This window comes from Sciurus carolinensis, chromosome 7 (assembly GCF_902686445.1).
Source record: "Sciurus carolinensis chromosome 7, mSciCar1.2, whole genome shotgun sequence".
Classification (NCBI taxonomy): domain Eukaryota; kingdom Metazoa; phylum Chordata; class Mammalia; order Rodentia; family Sciuridae; genus Sciurus; species Sciurus carolinensis.
In genome coordinates, this window is record NC_062219.1 from 114,571,801 (window position 1) to 114,588,581 (window position 16,781).

A 16,781-nucleotide genomic window follows, 5' to 3' on the forward strand; every position below is an offset into this window, starting at 1 on the left:
TGTAATTTGAGAAGCTCTGGTGAAGTCTCCCGTCTCTTACCTTCTCCCATTTTAATAACCTCTGGCTGGGGCACTCGCTCACCAGCAGGGGGCGCCGTTGGGAGGGGTTTCAAGATCCCGCGCCTGTACCCAGGTGTCTCCCTCCCTTTCTCCTCCCTTCTGGACCTAGACTGTTAGTTAAGTTGACTGACTTCTGGGATCCTCGACTCCTGCCCTGGCTCGGTTGGACTTTGCCAATAGAAAAGGAAACTCTCCCCACTCCTTACGGAGGGCGGGAGGCAGGAGTCTGCCAGGAAGCACTAGGCCACTCCTACCTGATTCTCCGCCCACCTCCACTTTAGTCTGGCCTGGCTGACCCGGCCGGCAGACCTCTCTATTTCTGAGAAGGAACTACTGTTCCGGGACAAGCCAGCAGCCTCTGAGAGGAATTAGACAGTAAGGTGAGTACCAGGAGGTGGGTGGGCACTGCAGTGAGGTCATCTGGGCTCAGGGGAGGGGCCAGGACAGAGTGTGGGGACCTTCTGTGGGAGAAGGAGAGGGAAAGGCAACTTGGGGAAGGGCCACTGCTGATGGGTACTGATGGGCTGTTCTGTGCACTGTAGAAATGTATGCATTGCTCATGAACGCTGTCTGTGACTTAGCTGCGGACTCAGACATTCCAGCGCTTTTGTGTCCTGCAATAAAAATTGGAGATCTATCAGATGTTGGGAGGTGCAGTGAGAACAATGAGGGGAAGGGTTGAGTTCAACAGGTATGAGCAGCACTTTGCAGCAGGACTCTGGGTCTTTGTGCTGGAGAAAGCAACCGCCTAGGGACAGGTGATGGCGGGATTCTAAAGGACCCTCATTTTAGGGAACTGCTATTCAGGATGATCTGGGGTCCAGGGCAAGACAAACTGGAGAAATGGGTAAGGAAGAGTCCAGGTATGGAGTTGGGAGGCTCCAATCCACACTTGAATGACTGTAGTGCTATAGATTCTATTCAGCAAAACTAGGACCCTTTGCCCTCCTGGGGCAAGTGGGAGGATAGAGTGAGGGTCAAGGCAGCCTGGAAGAGCTCTCAGGCTGGGGCCCCAGGGCTGAGTTGGGGGAGGAGTTAACCTGCCAGGTAAATGAATGGTCTCCTCTTGAGAGGCCCCTGTGGCTTTGGGAGTGGTACATACCAGCTGCTCTGGGTTGGGAGGCTGGGCCAGGGGACATCACTGCACCACCCAGTGAGGTGGAGAGGATTTGGACTCTGGTCCTGGGAGGTCCCAAGAAGGTTGTTGCTGTAAAAATGGAGTGTGTCCCTTCCTTCCCTTCCCACTAGCTGGCTGGTCCCCTACTGCTAGTGCCCCACTGGGCAGGAGGTGTCGGGCATCGCTCTTTAGAATCCAGGGTGTGCCTTTAGTTCCTTCGATTTTCTTTTACTCTATTTTTGTTTCTTTCTTGTCCAACTTCCTTCCCTCTAGAAGAGGAAAGAAAGGCCTGGGACCAAAGGATGGGTGGGGAGGGTGAGGGGAGGTGTTTCTGAAAGTCCTTGTCATCCCGGCGCATCCTTCCTTTCTGCCTTCAGTTGTTGCTTGATAATCCCCATCCATCCTCATCCATGCAATGAGATCCAAATAGCACCAACTCTTTGAGGAGCAAATGAGATGAGCCGTGGAGAGTGCAGCTCCATAAGCGATAGCTATTATCAGGGTCACCCTTAACATTATCAGCGTGGAAGAGCCAAGGAAGGGCTGGAACCTGAGGAGGAGCTTGCTGCTCTGACCCACCTTCCCCGCAGATGCTGGGCACTGTCAGCTCACCTGCGTCCCCTGTGTGCCCTGCAGGCAGCCTGGCTGAAGAAGCCTGGTGCCATGACTGCGGGGGTGGGTTTTAAGGCAAAGGGGGCAACACACACCTCCCTTCCGGTCCACATCTTCAGGGAGGAAGCAGGGTAACAGGCCCTTCCATGGTCTTCCACCCCGAGGACATGAGCAGCTTCTGCCCTGTCTGGAAGGGGCTAGGAAGGGGACTTAGTTTTCCCGGGGAAGGAAAGAAGGTTGGCAAAGCCTCAGCTCCAGGTAGGTGGCATGAGAGAAGGAACAGGAGGAATGGAATCAACCAGAGGGGACTCTGAGGACTCGGAAGGAGGACATTGTGCTTCACAGATCTCAGCTGCCAAGTGAATGACTTCCACTCCCTCAGCAGCTCCTTGAGCTTGTCGTCTTTGACAGGACCGAACTTCCCACAGTGCCTGATACACAGTCGGTCCTCAGGAAGACTCATTTGGGAAAGCTGCCCGTGGCGGCATATAATCAAGAGCTACTCAGGATGGTGGGATGGCGGTGGAGAGAGATTGCAATGAGGGAAGAGACTGCCAAGGGATGGCTGGTGACCAGGAGAGGTTCTATGGAACAGGAGGGATCCAGGGGACCCAAGGCAGGTGGGGAGAAGTGGAAACACTGGGAAGCTAGAATGAACCCCGTCCCACAGCGTGTGGGGGTGTTGGAGATCAGGGGGCTTGAGGAGGGGAGGTAGGTGGGGACGGAGGTGGATCTAGAAGGAGCTGGCTTTTGTACTGGAGGCTGCTGGGACGTCTCCTGTGTGGCCTGCCCGGGAACCAGGTGGGCAGCAGTGAGTGGGTGTTTTTGCCCAGCCTCATTCCAGCCTCACTGAAGGCCCCGCCTTTGTTTTTCTTTCTGCTTCTTCCACTTTTAACTTTTGTAACTCATGATATATGGTGTGTTTCCCTGTGAGCCACCTGTGGACTTTCTGGCAGAAGGAGGGGCACAGAGAAACAGACACAGTGCTTTTCACCCACAAATGATGTCACATGACCTCACCCCGTCCTCATGATCACCTGGGAGATTTCAAGGGACTTTGAAAAAGAATGATAAAGTTTATATAAAAATACGTGCTTGGTGCAATGTATAGTCCTTGTTCACATCTTCCAGCCTCTCAGTTTGCCATGGCTTTTAGTTGGGACCAGAGGGAATAGTTTGGGGGTGTATCCTTCCAGACCTGCACTAGGACAGCAGTTCCTAGTACATATGGGCACTGAGCACTTGAGCTACAGAAGTCCCAGCTGAGATGTGCCCGAAGGGTGAAATACACACGGAGTTCACAGACTTGGTGTGGAAAAACAATGGAAGATATCTCAATAATCAACTGATATTGACATCAATAATCAATTTATATCAATTGCCTGCTGAAATAATATTTTGAATGAATTGGGTTAAATAAAAATAGTATTAATTTGTCCTATTCCTTCTACTTCTTGAATGAGGCCACCAGAACACTTAAAATTACATGTTTGGCTTGCATTGTATTTTTATTGCACACAACTACTCCAGATCTTTCTCTACACGTTTCTATTTACACACCCACACCCATAAACCCATATCTACACTGTATACACTTATCTTTTTTGCAGTGCTGAACCCAGACCTCTCACATGCTAAGCACGCACTCTACCACTGGGTCACGCCCCCAGCCTTTTTTTTTTTTTTTTTAACATTGATGAGATCAAAGGATGCCTATGTCTTGTTTTTTTTCCACTTAAGATTTTGCTATATCAGCACTTGTAGATCAAGGTAGATTCCCCCTCCCCCCCCCCCTCTTTTTATTGTGCTAGGTATTGAACTGAAGGCCTCGCACATGCTAGGTAAGCGCTCAACCACTGAGCTACATCCCCAGCCCACCACCTTTTAAATTTTATTTTGAGACAGGGTTACGCTAAGTTGTTGAGGCTGTTTCTGAACTTGCGATACTTCGTGCCTCAGCCTCCTGAGTTGCTAGTATTGCAGGTGTGTACCACCACACCTGGCCAAGGCAGATATTTTGTCAGGTGAAGAAACTGAAGTATACTAACCAATATGATAAGCACACACAGCCACGGTGGCCTACATGGCATTTGAACTCATTGTCAAAATGCACGTTCCTTCTGCCTCAGAGTTGATCTTGATGCACTTGGTCACGAGGAGTTTGACAGGGGGCGGTGTGGGGGGAGTGGGAGGAGAGGTGAAGGTCTGTGACAGGAACTGATCCGACAGGTGTGCTGGAATGAAGACTTCTTGCTCCTTCACTGCAGCCACCCGGAAGCCAAGTCTTGAGCTCTGCAACTTCAATAGCCCTAACCCTTTTCTCCTCCAGGCCCTTGGCCTTGGCTGGCACCGGGTGCAGGAGAGGCAGCAGCATCTAGGGACCAGGCGGATGTGCCCCCAGGAGAGTTCCTTCCAACCCTCCCAGTTCCTACTGCTCATAGCGATCCCAGTGGCAAGTGCTCTCCTTCTGGTTCAGTGCCTTCGCTGGTACTGTCCTCGGTGGCTGCTGGGGACCTGTGTGAAGCCAGATGGGCAAGAAGAGCCAGTGTCCCAGTCCACCCCACTACCAGAATATGAGGCTCCAGGGCAGTGCCCACCAGCCACACTGCCAGAGATAGCTGCTTTCTACCAGGAACTGCACACGCCCACCCATGGCCAGACCATCGTCCGCCAGCTGATGAACAAACTCTTGGTGTTTTCGGCTCGAGAGGTGGATCACCGTGGCGGCTGCCTGATGCTCCAGGATACAGGCATTTCCCTGCACATCCCTCCAGGTAGCTGCTCCCAGCCTCCGCCTTGGCACACAGTTGTTGGAACTGTGCATTAGGACACTGCATCGAAGGGCACTGTTCACACATCTTTTTAATTTTGAAAATTGTTTCCTAGTATAACCTTATTGAATCCAAAGACAGACATATTACCTCTCTTTTGTGACAACTTCCTGGCAGGTGGAGGTAGAGTGCCTTGTTCTAGTGACAGTATGCATTGACAATTCTCAGATAAAAGGAAGAGCATGGTTTGCAAATCCACACAAGGCCCTGCGTGGGTTAGCAGCAGCCCTGGAAGGAAGGGTGGTGACTGGCTCATGGCAGGGTCTTGTTCGCAGTTCATACTGCCCTCCGGGCCCTGCTGGCACCCTCTCCTGGGCTGCTGCCCACCTCGTCTCTCACTCTGGCTGACCTCTTTCTGGGGTAGGGGTGCCTGCCTACCAGACCCACCTCCACTCTCCATCTCCGCAGGTGCTGTGGCTGTGGGCCGCCAGGAGCGGGTATCCTTGATTCTGGTGTGGGACCTGTCAGATGCCCCATCGCTGTCCAGATCTCAGGGGCTGGTGAGCCCTGTGGTGGCATGTGGCCCCCATGGAGCCTCCTTCCTGCAGCCCTGCACCCTCACGTTCAAGCACTGTGCCCAGCAGCCCAGCCACGCCCGCACCTACAGCAGCAACACCTCCCTGCTGGACGCCAAGGCCTGGAGGCCCCTGGGCCGGCCGGGGGCCCACGCGTCCCTGGATGAATGTCGCATCCTCCTCTCCCACTTCAGGTAGGCACCTGCCCATTCGCCTGCCATCCTGCGCCCACGTCTCTGACACGCTTTCCTGACCCTTCTACCTGTCTGCCTCATCCTCATCTCTGTATAGATCTGCCCCTCTATCTATCCAGGGTGGTCTGCAAAGCCCTGGTTCCCCTGTGTCCCTCTCTGGGCCTCTGTCCTGATGTCCGTGGCATCTTGCTTCTTTCCAACACTGCCCAGGGCTATGCCTCCCACTGCAGTCTCTCTGCCTGCCTGGAAGTGTCTGGAAGGAGTCTGTTCCATTCCTTCCCTGTCTCTACAGCTCTGTCTATCTTGGCCTCTCTCCAGGACTGTCTCCAAACTATTGAGGGCAGCTTGTCCCTTGCAGTTTCAACTTCTGTTTGTCCTCCATCTCTTTGACCTTCTAGGATGTTAAGGCCTCTGCTTCCCCATGTCCTTGCCACCTGGTCGATGAGAACAGGGGTATCCATGGGACCCCTCACAAGCATGGGGACCCTCAGCACACCTTCCCTCTCTCGCTGCCAGAGAATACTGGCTTTCCTCTGCACTCAGCCATGGGCACCATGACACTTTCACTTTTTGACCCTTCTAGCAGCCCACCCCTCTCCAGGTCCTCTCCATAGGTCCCTCTGGAGTGCTCTCTGCACTTCCTTGGGGACCTGCACCTGGCCCTTCAGGTGACAGGAGCCTGGTGGTGAACGCACGGGGGTCCTCCCGCTCGGGTCTCTGCCGCCATCTTCCTCTGCAGCCTCTACACCTGTGTGCTGGAGGCGCCCGTGGGGCAGGCTGCCCGCAAATGGCTGCAGCTGGCCGTGTTCTGCTCGCCACTGGTGCCGGGGCAGTCCCACCTGCAGCTGCGAGTCTACTTCCTGAACAACACGCCCTGCGCCCTGCAGTGGGCTGTGACCAACGAGCAGCCCCATGGTGGGCGTCTGCGCGGGCCCTGCCAGCTCTTTGACTTCACCGGGGCCAGAGGGGACCAGTGTCTGAAGCTCAAGTACATTTCTGAGGGTGAGGCAGGTGGGGTGCGGGAACTGGGAAGCAGGGAGCCCTGCGAGAAAGAGGGGTTCGTGGCCTCCCCCTGGGCTGGGAATCTGGGGACCCTGTTTCTTTCCTGGACTCCTGGGCCTGTGGCACTCAGCCCTTGCCACCCAGCCAGGACAGGGTGATGCCAAGTGGGAGGTGGATGGTGTTATACCCTGAAGGAATGGAGTAGGGAAGGTGGAGGCTTTTGTTGCCCTCGGCTGGAGCTGGGATGAGGGAGGGCCCGTCTTTCCTTGGGCCCTCTTGCCCTTATGCTGGGGCTGTGTGGTTGTGGGCAGGGCACACTCGGTGCGTTCTGCTTCTGGGACTGAAGTGGGGGAGAGAGGCTGCAGGGGGAGGGGAGGGAGCATGTGATAAAGCAAGGCCACTTGGATTTCCTGCCCTGGAGATTTCCATCCGCTGAGACCCTCCTGACTTTACTCTTCCTTCAGCTTCCTAAAGACTTGTGAAAGGCCCACCTTCTGAGCCCCTCTGTCCTCTGTGCCCTCCCCAGGTTGGGAGAATGTGGATGATAGCAGTAGCCAACTAGTTCCCCATCTCCACATCTGGCATGGAAAGTGCCCCTTCCGCTCCTTCTGCTTCCGGAGGAAAGCAGGTAGTCGGGGAGCCCTGAACCCACCTTCTGCCCCCACCTCCCAACAACCCCGCTACTCTGCAGCCCCACACTGGGCTGTGCACACAGACTTTCTCTTCAAGTGAGCGGATCTTTGCAGTGTCTGCTTCTGCTTTGCCAGAGCCCAGAGTCCCTTTGACTTCTCCTGCCCTCTTATCCCGTCTTTTCCTCTCACATCTGCCACTTTCTACCTTCTCTTTTTAGTCAGTGAGAATGAGGACTGCTCAGCATCAACCAATGAGATCATTGTCACCATGCACACCTTCCAGGATGTGAGTTGCAACGGGGGCAGAAGAAGGGCAGGGCCTGTGGCAAGTCCTGGGCCAGGTGGGCCAGGGGTCTGGCACCCGCTGAGTATGGTCCTAATCACATAATCAAGTAGATGTAGGCGCCATTTTCCATAGAACAGACATCTCAGCTCTTTGAGGAACTTACACCATTTGGCCTCAAGTTACCCTCCATCCCTGACTTCCTTGTCTATCAGTGGATGAATCCAGTAGTGGGCTCAAAGAACCAAACCTTAGATTAGCCCTTCTCCCACCTCAGGGGACTGGGGCAGCAAGGAGACCTGGTTTCTTTAGGCTGCCTACATCTGAGCGAAGATGCTTGGTATCTTCAGAGGGAGAGTGACCAGGAAGGGGGTCTGGAGTAGGTGGGATGGGAGTTAGTTTCTCCTTCCATCTCACAGCCTCAAGGGACTATATGAAGAAATCAGGTTGAGAGTCTTTGGGGAACCATAGTGGCATCTTAGTGGAAGGTAGGCAGATGCCCTGATGCTGTCACTTGGGAGAAAAGTTGGGATGGAGGGAAGGGGCACCAGTGCCTGGGTTTGGTATCTCTCCACCCCATGCCTACATCCAGGATTTCTCATGGTAGCTTAGGATGCACCCTGTGTGGGTCTCCATGTTCCAGTTCCCAAAGAACTGTGGTAAACTTGAGGTTGAATAGGGGGTTCTGGGGTCATGGAAGTAGAAGGAAAAGGGTGGGGTGGGGTGTCATCTCCTGCTAAAGAGGCTCTGGGTCACAGGCTGAATGAGAGGCACAGACATAGGTGTAGGCCTCAGCTTCTCCCCGGGGGAATGTCTCATAGCCCCTAAGTGTACTCATTGCCACTCTGTGGACTCAGGGCTTGGAAACCAAGTACATGGAAATCCTCAGATTCCAGGCGTCAGAGGAGGAGTCCTGGGCAGCGCCACCCCCTGCCTCCCAGCGGCCCCTGTGCAACAGGTGAGGTGAGGGGTGACTGCGTTGCTGCCCGGGGGACCCTTGGGATTCCTGCCCCAGCACCCACAGGGCAAGTCAGTGTTTGGGGGTCTCTTTGATCCTTCCCTCCAAGAACACCCTTTCCCCCTGGCTCAGGCTGCCCCCAGAGCTCTTTGAGCAGCTGCAGATGCTGCTGGAGCCAAACAGCATCACAGGCAATGACTGGCGCCGACTGGCCTCCCACCTGGGGCTCTGTGGCATGAAAATCCGGTAAGAAGGGTGAGGTCTGTGGATGGAAGTGGAGGCTGGGCTGGGGTAGGGGATCCTCAGGACACCCTGGGACCTGGACCACAGATAAGGGGATGACTTAAAAGATGACAGTGGCTACTCCCTACCCTATTCTCTATAGAAGGGCGGCTCTTTCTATTGATCACTATCTCCTCAGTACCTAGAGTAACGCCTGGCTCTTAGTAGGTGCACAATAAATGAGCTAACAATCACTTATCATGCAAGTCACCAGCTGCTCATGATTACCAACAGATTACAGGGCAATATGTGTAAAGCATGCAGCTAGGCGCCTGGCACGTGTTCACTCAGTAACTCGCAGCTGTGGTGGCCGTGAGCCACAGTCCCTGTCAAGGAACTCAAAGAAATTAGAACAATCCTGAGCTAGGTCCCAGAACCCAGGCTGTAAATGCAGCAGTCAGGAAAGGCTTCACCCAGGGGGTGGGGCTAGAGCTGGACCTTGAAAACAGTGGCTTTAAATACCAGCCATTTATTTAAGCATTTATATCAAGACCCACTATGTCCTGCTAGCACTGGGATACAAGAATGACAGGTTCCAGCTCTCAGGAGCTCATATCCTATGTAGTGAAGGATGCAGAGAGCTTAAAAATAAAGGCAAGTGATCTTTGTGCCTTCTTGTATATATCTAAGGATGCACACCTCACTGGGAAGAGACAAAATAGCTGAAGCAAGAAGAGCGAGCTATGGCCAGTGGGAACCTGGAATTAGGGCTTCAGGGAGAAGGGATGGGAAGAGGAGAGCGCCATTGTCTGAAGGGAGCTGCAGAAGTGGTTGTGGGTGTGGTGTGTGCAAGGTGGGACAGGGAGAGGCCCAGGAAAGGAGTTTCAGGGTGGGAGGAGGGGTGGGAGGGTCAGAAAGGCAGGGCATCACCAGGAACACTGGCTTTAGTGGGCAGAAGACTCTGGAAGGTTTTTGAACAGCACAGGAACATGATAAAAGCCATGGTAGAGCAGGTGTTTCCTTACTGGTGGGCAGAATGTTGTGGCCTGGGAGGGAGAGAAAGAGGGAGCCATTAGGAGCCTGGGTGAGGCAGGAGTGTGTTTGGGGTGCGGAAGGTGAAGGCAATCACAGAACATCAGAGCTGGAAGCAAGCTCCGAGGTCCTTCATCCAAGCAGCTGAGGCCCAGAGACGTAGAACCTGGGAGTTAACCTCTGAGCCAGGACAATCTGACGGTTTAAAATCCTGGGACCTCGGGCCACCCCAGTCCCCTGAACCCCAGGGACAGCAGGAGGAGACCCAGAGCTAGGGCGGGGAGGAGGAGGGATGTCACTGTTGTGCCAGGAGGAGAGGGCGAGCCCCTCCACCCTCCCCAGCTCGCTCCTCCCGCTCGGGGGCCAGGTTCCTGTCCTGCCAGCGGAGCCCCGCCGCGGCCATCCTGGAGCTGTTTGAGGAGCAGAATGGCAGCCTGCAGGAGTTGCACGACCTCATGACCGCCATGGAGCGGCTGGACTGCGCCTCTGTCATCCAGAACTACCTGAGCGAGACACCCAGGGGCAGCCCGGCCCCGGCCCGTGGGGCCGCCCGGGAGAACCAGGGCCTGGAGCTGGACGAGAAGCTCTGAGCGCCCGCTCCCGGGGGCAGGGGACGCCGGGGATGTGTTCCTCTGCCCAGGAAGGAAATAGCAGCTGCTACTCAATATGCCCGGAGCCCTCTTCAGAAGCCGCAGTCCATGTTCAAGTCTACCCAGAATGTCGGAGCGCTCTTGCTGGCGGCCGCATCCAGACCGCCCCTGCGCCCAAGGATTTTGTTCTGCGTGCAGGTCCTCTCTTGGGCGGCAGGGGGCGCAGGAGCCCAGGAGATGGCCACAGTCCGGCCAGCCTCTGGAAGCTATTTCTCAGACCAATGGACTGCCCGGTGGCCCCTGGGCACCGCGTGGCGACTGTTCAGTCTACAAGCGTTCACTGAGCACTTAGTAAGGCCCAACACTGGGCTGGGGCCCTGACGAGTACTGTGGTATCTGAGGTGGGACCTGGAACCTTGATGGGCACACAGGTCCCTTGCAGGAATATGACCTTCACATGAGCTGAGGGCAAACTCTAAGATAGCAGGTACCTGTGGTTAGGTGGCTGGTGGTCTCCTATGAACTGTGCTTTGCTTTAGGAGTCAAGAAGGGAGGGACCTTGAATATGGCCCTGGGACAAGGAGAAGGCACAGCGAGGAGTTGGGCGAGATCTTCAGTTGGGTTTAGGGGAAGAGCTCACCTGTGCACAGCAGGAGCCAAGAGCAAGCACAGAGGACTGGAGGCACTAAGGAGCTGCCCGACTGGGCATGAGGGAGGGTGGCAGGAGAGTTCTAGAGCTGGGCAGTCACATCTGTGCTCCATGGTCTCCCCTCGCTTCCTTTGTCTCAAGTTCCAGCTCATGCCTGGCTTCCCCTTTTGCCAGTCCTCTCTCATAAAGCATTCAAGCTGAGAAGAAGCCGTAAGATTAACATTCTTACCCAGTCTTTATATCTCTTCACCTCCAACTGTGTGAGTTTTAAGTCTCTGACTTCATTTTTTTTGCCTCCGTTTCCTGCGGTTGTTCCGTCTCTGAATCTACTCGCTGACTGCCATAGCATCTTTTGTCCCTACCCAGTTACTGTGCCCTGTCTTCGTGGGTTTCTTTCTGTATCTGAAATCCTCAGTCATTCCCCTCAGGCAAGTGTCTCCAAACCAGTGTTATGTATCCAAGGTTATTGGAAGAGACTGGGCTACTCTGGAATGAATGGGATATTTCCCCCATGAAACAAGACCCAGGTTAGAGTCAGAAAATAAAGAAAGGAGTTGAAGAACACCTCACTCAATCAACGAATACTTATTTTGCACTTACCATGTGTTAGACAGTGTATACAAAAGAGAAGGATAGGCTGGGCCCTGAAAGGAGAACAGAGGGACTTGACTCAATTCTAGCAATGCTTTTGTTTGCAAACAGGTGTTGTTAATTTGTTTAAGGGAAGGCAGTCTCTCTGGCAACACTAACAATTTGCTTCTATATTTAATTAAAAATATTAACGCTTTTTTATGATGAATGATATTGTATAGTAAAATATGTAAATTGCCTTTTTACAAAAGCAGACACATAGACCAATGAAACAGAATGGAAGACAGACACATACCCGGGGACAGCCATCTGATCCTTGACAAAGATGCCAAAAACACGTTGGGGCAAAGACAGCCTTTTTATCAAATGGTGCTGGGAAAAGTGATGATCCATATGTAGAAAAATGAGACTAGACCTTAATCTCTCACCTTGAACAAAAGCCAACTCAAAATGAATCAAAGACCTAGGACTTAGACCAGAAACTATGCAACTCCTAGGAGGAAATGTAGGGTCAACACTCCAACATAAAGGTGCACAGGCAATGACTTCATAGGATCCCTAAAACTCAGGAAATAATATCAAGAGCTCATAAATAAGATGGCATTAAATTAAAAAGCTTCTGCACAGCAAAGGAATTAAGTAATGATGTGAAGACAGAATCTAAAGAATGGGAGAAAATCTTCACTAGCTACTCTTCTGACAGTTGATTAACATTCAGAAGCTATAAAGAACTAAATAAAACTTAACACCAAAAACAAAACAAAACAAACATCCCAATTTTAAAAAGGGGCAAATTAACCAAATAGATACTTATCAAAAGAAGAAATACAAATGGCCAACACATATGTGAAAAAATGTTCATCATTAGCAATTAGAAAAATGCAAATCAAAATTACACTGAGATTTCCTCTCACTCCAGTTAGCATGGCAACCATCAAGAATACAAACAATAATAAATGCTGGAGAAGATGTGGAGAAGAAGGAACACTTTTTGGAGGGAGGGGTACTGGGGATTAAACTCAGGAGCACTTTACCACTAAGCCACATCTCCAGACCTTTTTATTTTGAGACAGGGTCTCACTAAGTTGCTTAGGGCTTTGCTACATTGCTGAGGCTGACCTTGAACTTGCAGTCCTCCTGCCTCAGCGTCCTGAGTCACTGGAATTATAGGCATGTGCCACCTTGACCGACTGAGAAAAGGAAACTTTTACATTGTTGGAGGGATTGTAAATGAGTACAACCCCTATGGAAATCAGTATGGAGGTTCTCAAAGACTAGAAATAGAACCACCATATTACCCAGCTATACCACTTCTTGGTTTTTGTCCTAAAGGATTAGCATACTATAGTGATCCATGCATACCCATGTTTATAGCAGCACAATTCACAATAGCCAGACTAGGGAACTAGCTGAGGTGTCAGTCAGTGGGTAAATGGATAAAGAAAATGTGGTATCTGAAGGATATGGAAAACAGCAACCCCCAGGGAGAAAGGAGGATAATGGGTCCCAGGTGGGGGTGGGGCAAACACGGGCTCTGGACTTTCTCACTGTTTCTCAGCAACAGTCACAACAGCTTCCCTTGACTTGGGCTTTGAACTTGCACAACTTTCCCCCCTAACTGCCGACCGATGCTTTCTGCTCTGACTCAAGTTTCATTTAAACCCTATAAACATCAGACCCCTCTTATAACCAGTTGCTCTTTTCTCTCCTGAAAATGTGCCATTCCCGCTGCTTAGTAAAGAAAGACTGCTGATCCATTAAGGGCTGTCCCTGTCTCGGTTATCTTTGCTTTCAGTCTCTCGGAGTTTTATTAAGCCATGAAGGACAATGAAATTATGTCATTTGTAAGCGTGGAACTTGAGAACACCACGTTAAGTGCAATAAGCAAAACTCAGAAAATAAAAGGTCATATGTATCCTCTCATCTGCGGAAGTTAGAGAGGGAAAAGGGGAAAAAAGAATTTGCAGAGGGTGATCTCATGAAAATGGAAGGGAGACCAGTAGAGTAGAGGAACAGGACCAGGAGGAGGGAGGAGGGGAGGGAAAGGAGAAATGCTGGGGAATATTGGCCAAATTATATGTCATATTGTGTGCATGTACAAATATGTAACAGTGAATCTCACCATTATGTATAATTATAGTGCACCAATAAAAAAGGTAGAAAAAAGAAGACAATTGCTTTTCTTTGTTATTGACTGTATTTTGCTCAGATTGTTAAATTTGGGTGTGGGTATGAATAGTTTTACATGGTTAAATTATACCTGTGGATATGGGTTAGAGGGAAGCATCTCGTAGGTTGTGCTTTCAGCATGAAAATTGCCCAGCATGATAAATTGGGCAGGTTCATTTCCCTTTGTTAGAAGGGAGGCTTCAGAGTTGGGCCCCACTTGTCCTCTGCCATCCTTCTCTCTTCTCTCCACCCCACCAGGGGCTGCTGGTCACTCCGGGTTGGTCCCTTGGCCTTTATCCCATTGCTTGGCTCAAAACTGACCCATGAAGACCACCATCCTCTCCTGAAACCCTTGCTCTGGTCTCATGACCCAGTCAAAGACATCTTCGTGTTCCTTCCCGCCCTGCAACAAGTCACTTTCAAGGTTTAGGTCTCCAGGTGTTGTGAATGGAAACCATGGGGTTTCTGGAATGGGACAGAATGCTTTCTAGTCCTATTCCAATTTCTCAGAACAGGTTCCCAAGACTGGCAGAGGGAGGCTTAGAAATCCTGGGGCAGGTGTGGGCTGTGTGATTCTTGCAGCAGGGACCCTTCCTTCTCAACTCAAACCTGTAGGTATTTACGGCACCTAAAGCTGAGAGGGGGTGTGTTCCAGTGGGTGTCAGGGGACTGAATGCTTAGCTACAGCTGCTGGGCTGCCTCAAACAACTCTCACATCTCTGGGCTTGAGTCCCTCCACCCTTGGAACAAAGTGACCATATTAGAGGCTCGCCAAGGGTCCCCTTTGAGTCCACAGACTGTGTGGAGATGGCGCACTGATGACCCAAGGAAGATTCACTGAGCTGGAGATTTTTCCTTTGTGTGTTGCTTTGGATGGAACAATTGATCACGGCTTTATGGCCTCACTTCCAGCCCTTTCCTTGATAGGTTACCTGTCTGGTCCCTAAAACAAATACATGACTTCTGCTCTTATGGGTGTCATAGTGTGAGAAATGGAAAGTCTGATGGTCCATTTTCAGAGTACAGTATTTAACTTTCAATGTGAAATGACTCGGGTTGTAAGGAGGGCAGCTGCAGGGGCGAGCAGAATGGAAAGTCACAAGCAGTTAACACCCAGTGTAAAACTTGACAGCCTCTCCAGGAACAGGAGGTGAGAGGGACACCCCCATCCCCCACACCACTCCGCCCACACCTGACCAACAGAGAGAAACTGTGTGTGTGCCAAAAGGCGCTCAACCCAAACTTGACTGCTGCAGGAGAACAAAGCTATATTTCTTTAAGTAGCCCAGTAGGAGCCAGTAAAACCTAGGAGATGTGGGGAGGATTGTGCACCCCGCAGTACTCAGCCAATGAGGAACTGGGGGAGGGATCTTGCGCTCTCTGGGATAACACACTGGTTGTACCCAGTCCAATCTCTGTGTCCCTGACCACCAGGCACTGGATCTTCCATGACCATTATTAAAGTAAAGCCTCCCTTTTTGCTGTTCCTTAGTCCTTTCTTTGGGCTTGAACAGGGGAGCATGTTTCTCACAACTGAGGTCCATGTCTGAACTTCCGCCTGTTGGTATCAGATTCTGGGGTTGGGTGGGAGGAAGGTGGGGTCTAGTTAGAGCCTCCAGCACTCAGGGATGCCCTATCCTCAGCATCCCTTCTGACTGGTGAGAGGTACTCATGCTAATGTCCAGATCTGCACTGTCCAGCAGAAATACAATGAGAGCCACACATATAATCTTACACATTCTAATAATCACATCAAAATATGTCAAAAAGAAACAAGGGACATCAATTTAAATATTTTAACCTAGTAGATCCAGAATATTATTTCCACATGTAATCATTAGAAGATTAATGCCATACTTTAAATTATTTTTTCATGTTAATTATCTGACATCTGGCATGTACTTTACAAATACAGCATATCTCAAAAAGTATGCTTCTATAGTTTGTATCTGAAATGTCCCCTAAAGGCCCACGTGGTGAAGACTTGGTCCTCAGGCTGTGGTGCTGTTGGGGGTGGACCTAGTTGGCAGAAGTTAGGTCACTGGGGGCATGCCTATGATATTGAGATCCCGGCTGATTCTTCTCTCTCCGTGCTTCCCAATCATGAGGTGAACAGACCTTCTCCACCAGGCACTTCTGCCATGATGTACTATGTGGCCACGGGCCCAAAGCAACAGGCCAAGTGACCATGGCCCGAAGCCCCTGAAACCATAAACCACAACAAACCTTTCCTTCTTACATGTTGTTTTTCTCAGGTGTTTTGTCACAGTCGTGGAGTGCTATCACCTATGCTAACTTTTATGGAAAATATTTGATCTGTATTTAGCTTTCCTAAACTTTACAGTTGAAAAAGTCTATTTACACATACAAGTTAAACAAACTAAATTTTTTCAAACATAGTATTAGGACTTGGTCTTGAAATTTAAGTTCATTGAAATAAAATCATTCAATTCCTCAATTTCATTAGGCACATTTCAAAGGCTCAGTAGTTATGTGTGTCTAGTAGGTACAGTTAATGGACAACACAGTTCTGAATTATGGATCCAGCTGGGTATTACTTTATATTGCACTTGACCATTTATGGATTCATTCATCCATCCATCCATTCTTCCACCAAACCTTTGCCAAATATCTCCTCTATACAAAGCCATGCATAAATTGTTGGCAATAAAACTCAAAGAAGAAGAGCATTCTCATTCCATAGGGGCTCATGGGATGATGGGAGTCAGAGGGAAGGGTCCTTCCTTCCAGGCTTCTTTGCGCCTAACTCAAGAAGGAAATGGAGGACAAGGTCCAGGCCAACTTTCTCTGTACCGCAACGACTTGCACAGGTGTAGAGGCAGTGAACTCAGAGTCATGTGTTCCTGGATTCCCAGCTCGTCAGGTGAGCTATTGGTTGCTGACAATGGAATCCATTCTGGCTGATTAAAGCAAGTGGAATTTATGAGAAGATTCTAAAGAATAAGCTATCATTTGGCGTGTTTGTTTGCAAATAGATTTGAGATGAAGTTTCTAGAAACAATGTCTTAATCTGTGCTGTAGGACTGGCTCAAGGGGGATCTTGTATCACTATGCTGCTTGCTGCTTGAGACGGGAACTTGACTTTACTGCAGCCACACTGATGCACTTCTGAGTGAGGAACCACTCCGAGTGAGGAACCTCAACACCACCTCTGATTGCCGAGGCCTCTGCTGCTGTCCAGGCCAGCAAAAGTGGAAGCTCAAAGCACTGCCTGATCCTTCATGCATCAAATCTCTAGTGGTGGTATCAGGTTATCAGAATCCAGACCATGTGCCTGAATCCAAGCTGGAAAGACGTCTGGAA

General features: G+C 50.9%; 1 protein-coding gene across 3 annotated transcripts; it reads left to right on the plus strand.

The window, feature by feature from the left end:
* Nucleotides 1-208: 208 nt before the first annotated feature.
* Nucleotides 209-12,119, plus strand: Unc5cl (unc-5 family C-terminal like). 3 transcript variants are annotated; one of them, XR_007109463.1, is made up of 9 exons: nucleotides 209-440; nucleotides 4,119-4,563; nucleotides 5,029-5,329; nucleotides 6,069-6,331; nucleotides 6,858-6,959; nucleotides 7,182-7,304; nucleotides 8,104-8,204; nucleotides 8,337-8,450; nucleotides 9,826-9,964. XR_007109463.1 is itself a non-coding variant. In XM_047558317.1 (9 exons), the coding sequence occupies exons 2-9, from the start codon at nucleotides 4,179-4,181 to the stop codon at nucleotides 10,046-10,048; spliced, it is 1,557 nt and encodes a 518-aa protein (XP_047414273.1). In that variant the 5' UTR covers nucleotides 209-440; nucleotides 4,119-4,178; the 3' UTR covers nucleotides 10,049-12,119. The 3 variants fall into 3 exon arrangements, 2 of the variants coding, with proteins under 2 accessions (XP_047414273.1, XP_047414274.1); XM_047558317.1 differs by having other exon boundaries at nucleotides 7,182-7,249; nucleotides 9,826-12,119; XM_047558318.1 differs by having other exon boundaries at nucleotides 6,858-6,955; nucleotides 7,182-7,249.
* Nucleotides 12,120-16,781: the final 4,662 nt, after the last annotated feature.

Excerpts from the sequence above, each read along its gene's own strand:
- Unc5cl (XM_047558317.1), top strand. The coding sequence starts at position 4,179 with ATGTGCCCCCAGGAGAGTTCCTTCCAACCCTCCCAGTTCCTACTGCTC. Across the intron at positions 6,960-7,181 it reads CTGCTTCCGGAGGAAAGCAG|TCAGTGAGAATGAGGACTGC; the intron begins GTAGTCGGGGAG and ends TTCTCTTTTTAG. Across the intron at positions 8,451-9,825 it reads CTCTGTGGCATGAAAATCCG|GTTCCTGTCCTGCCAGCGGA; the intron begins GTAAGAAGGGTG and ends CTCGGGGGCCAG.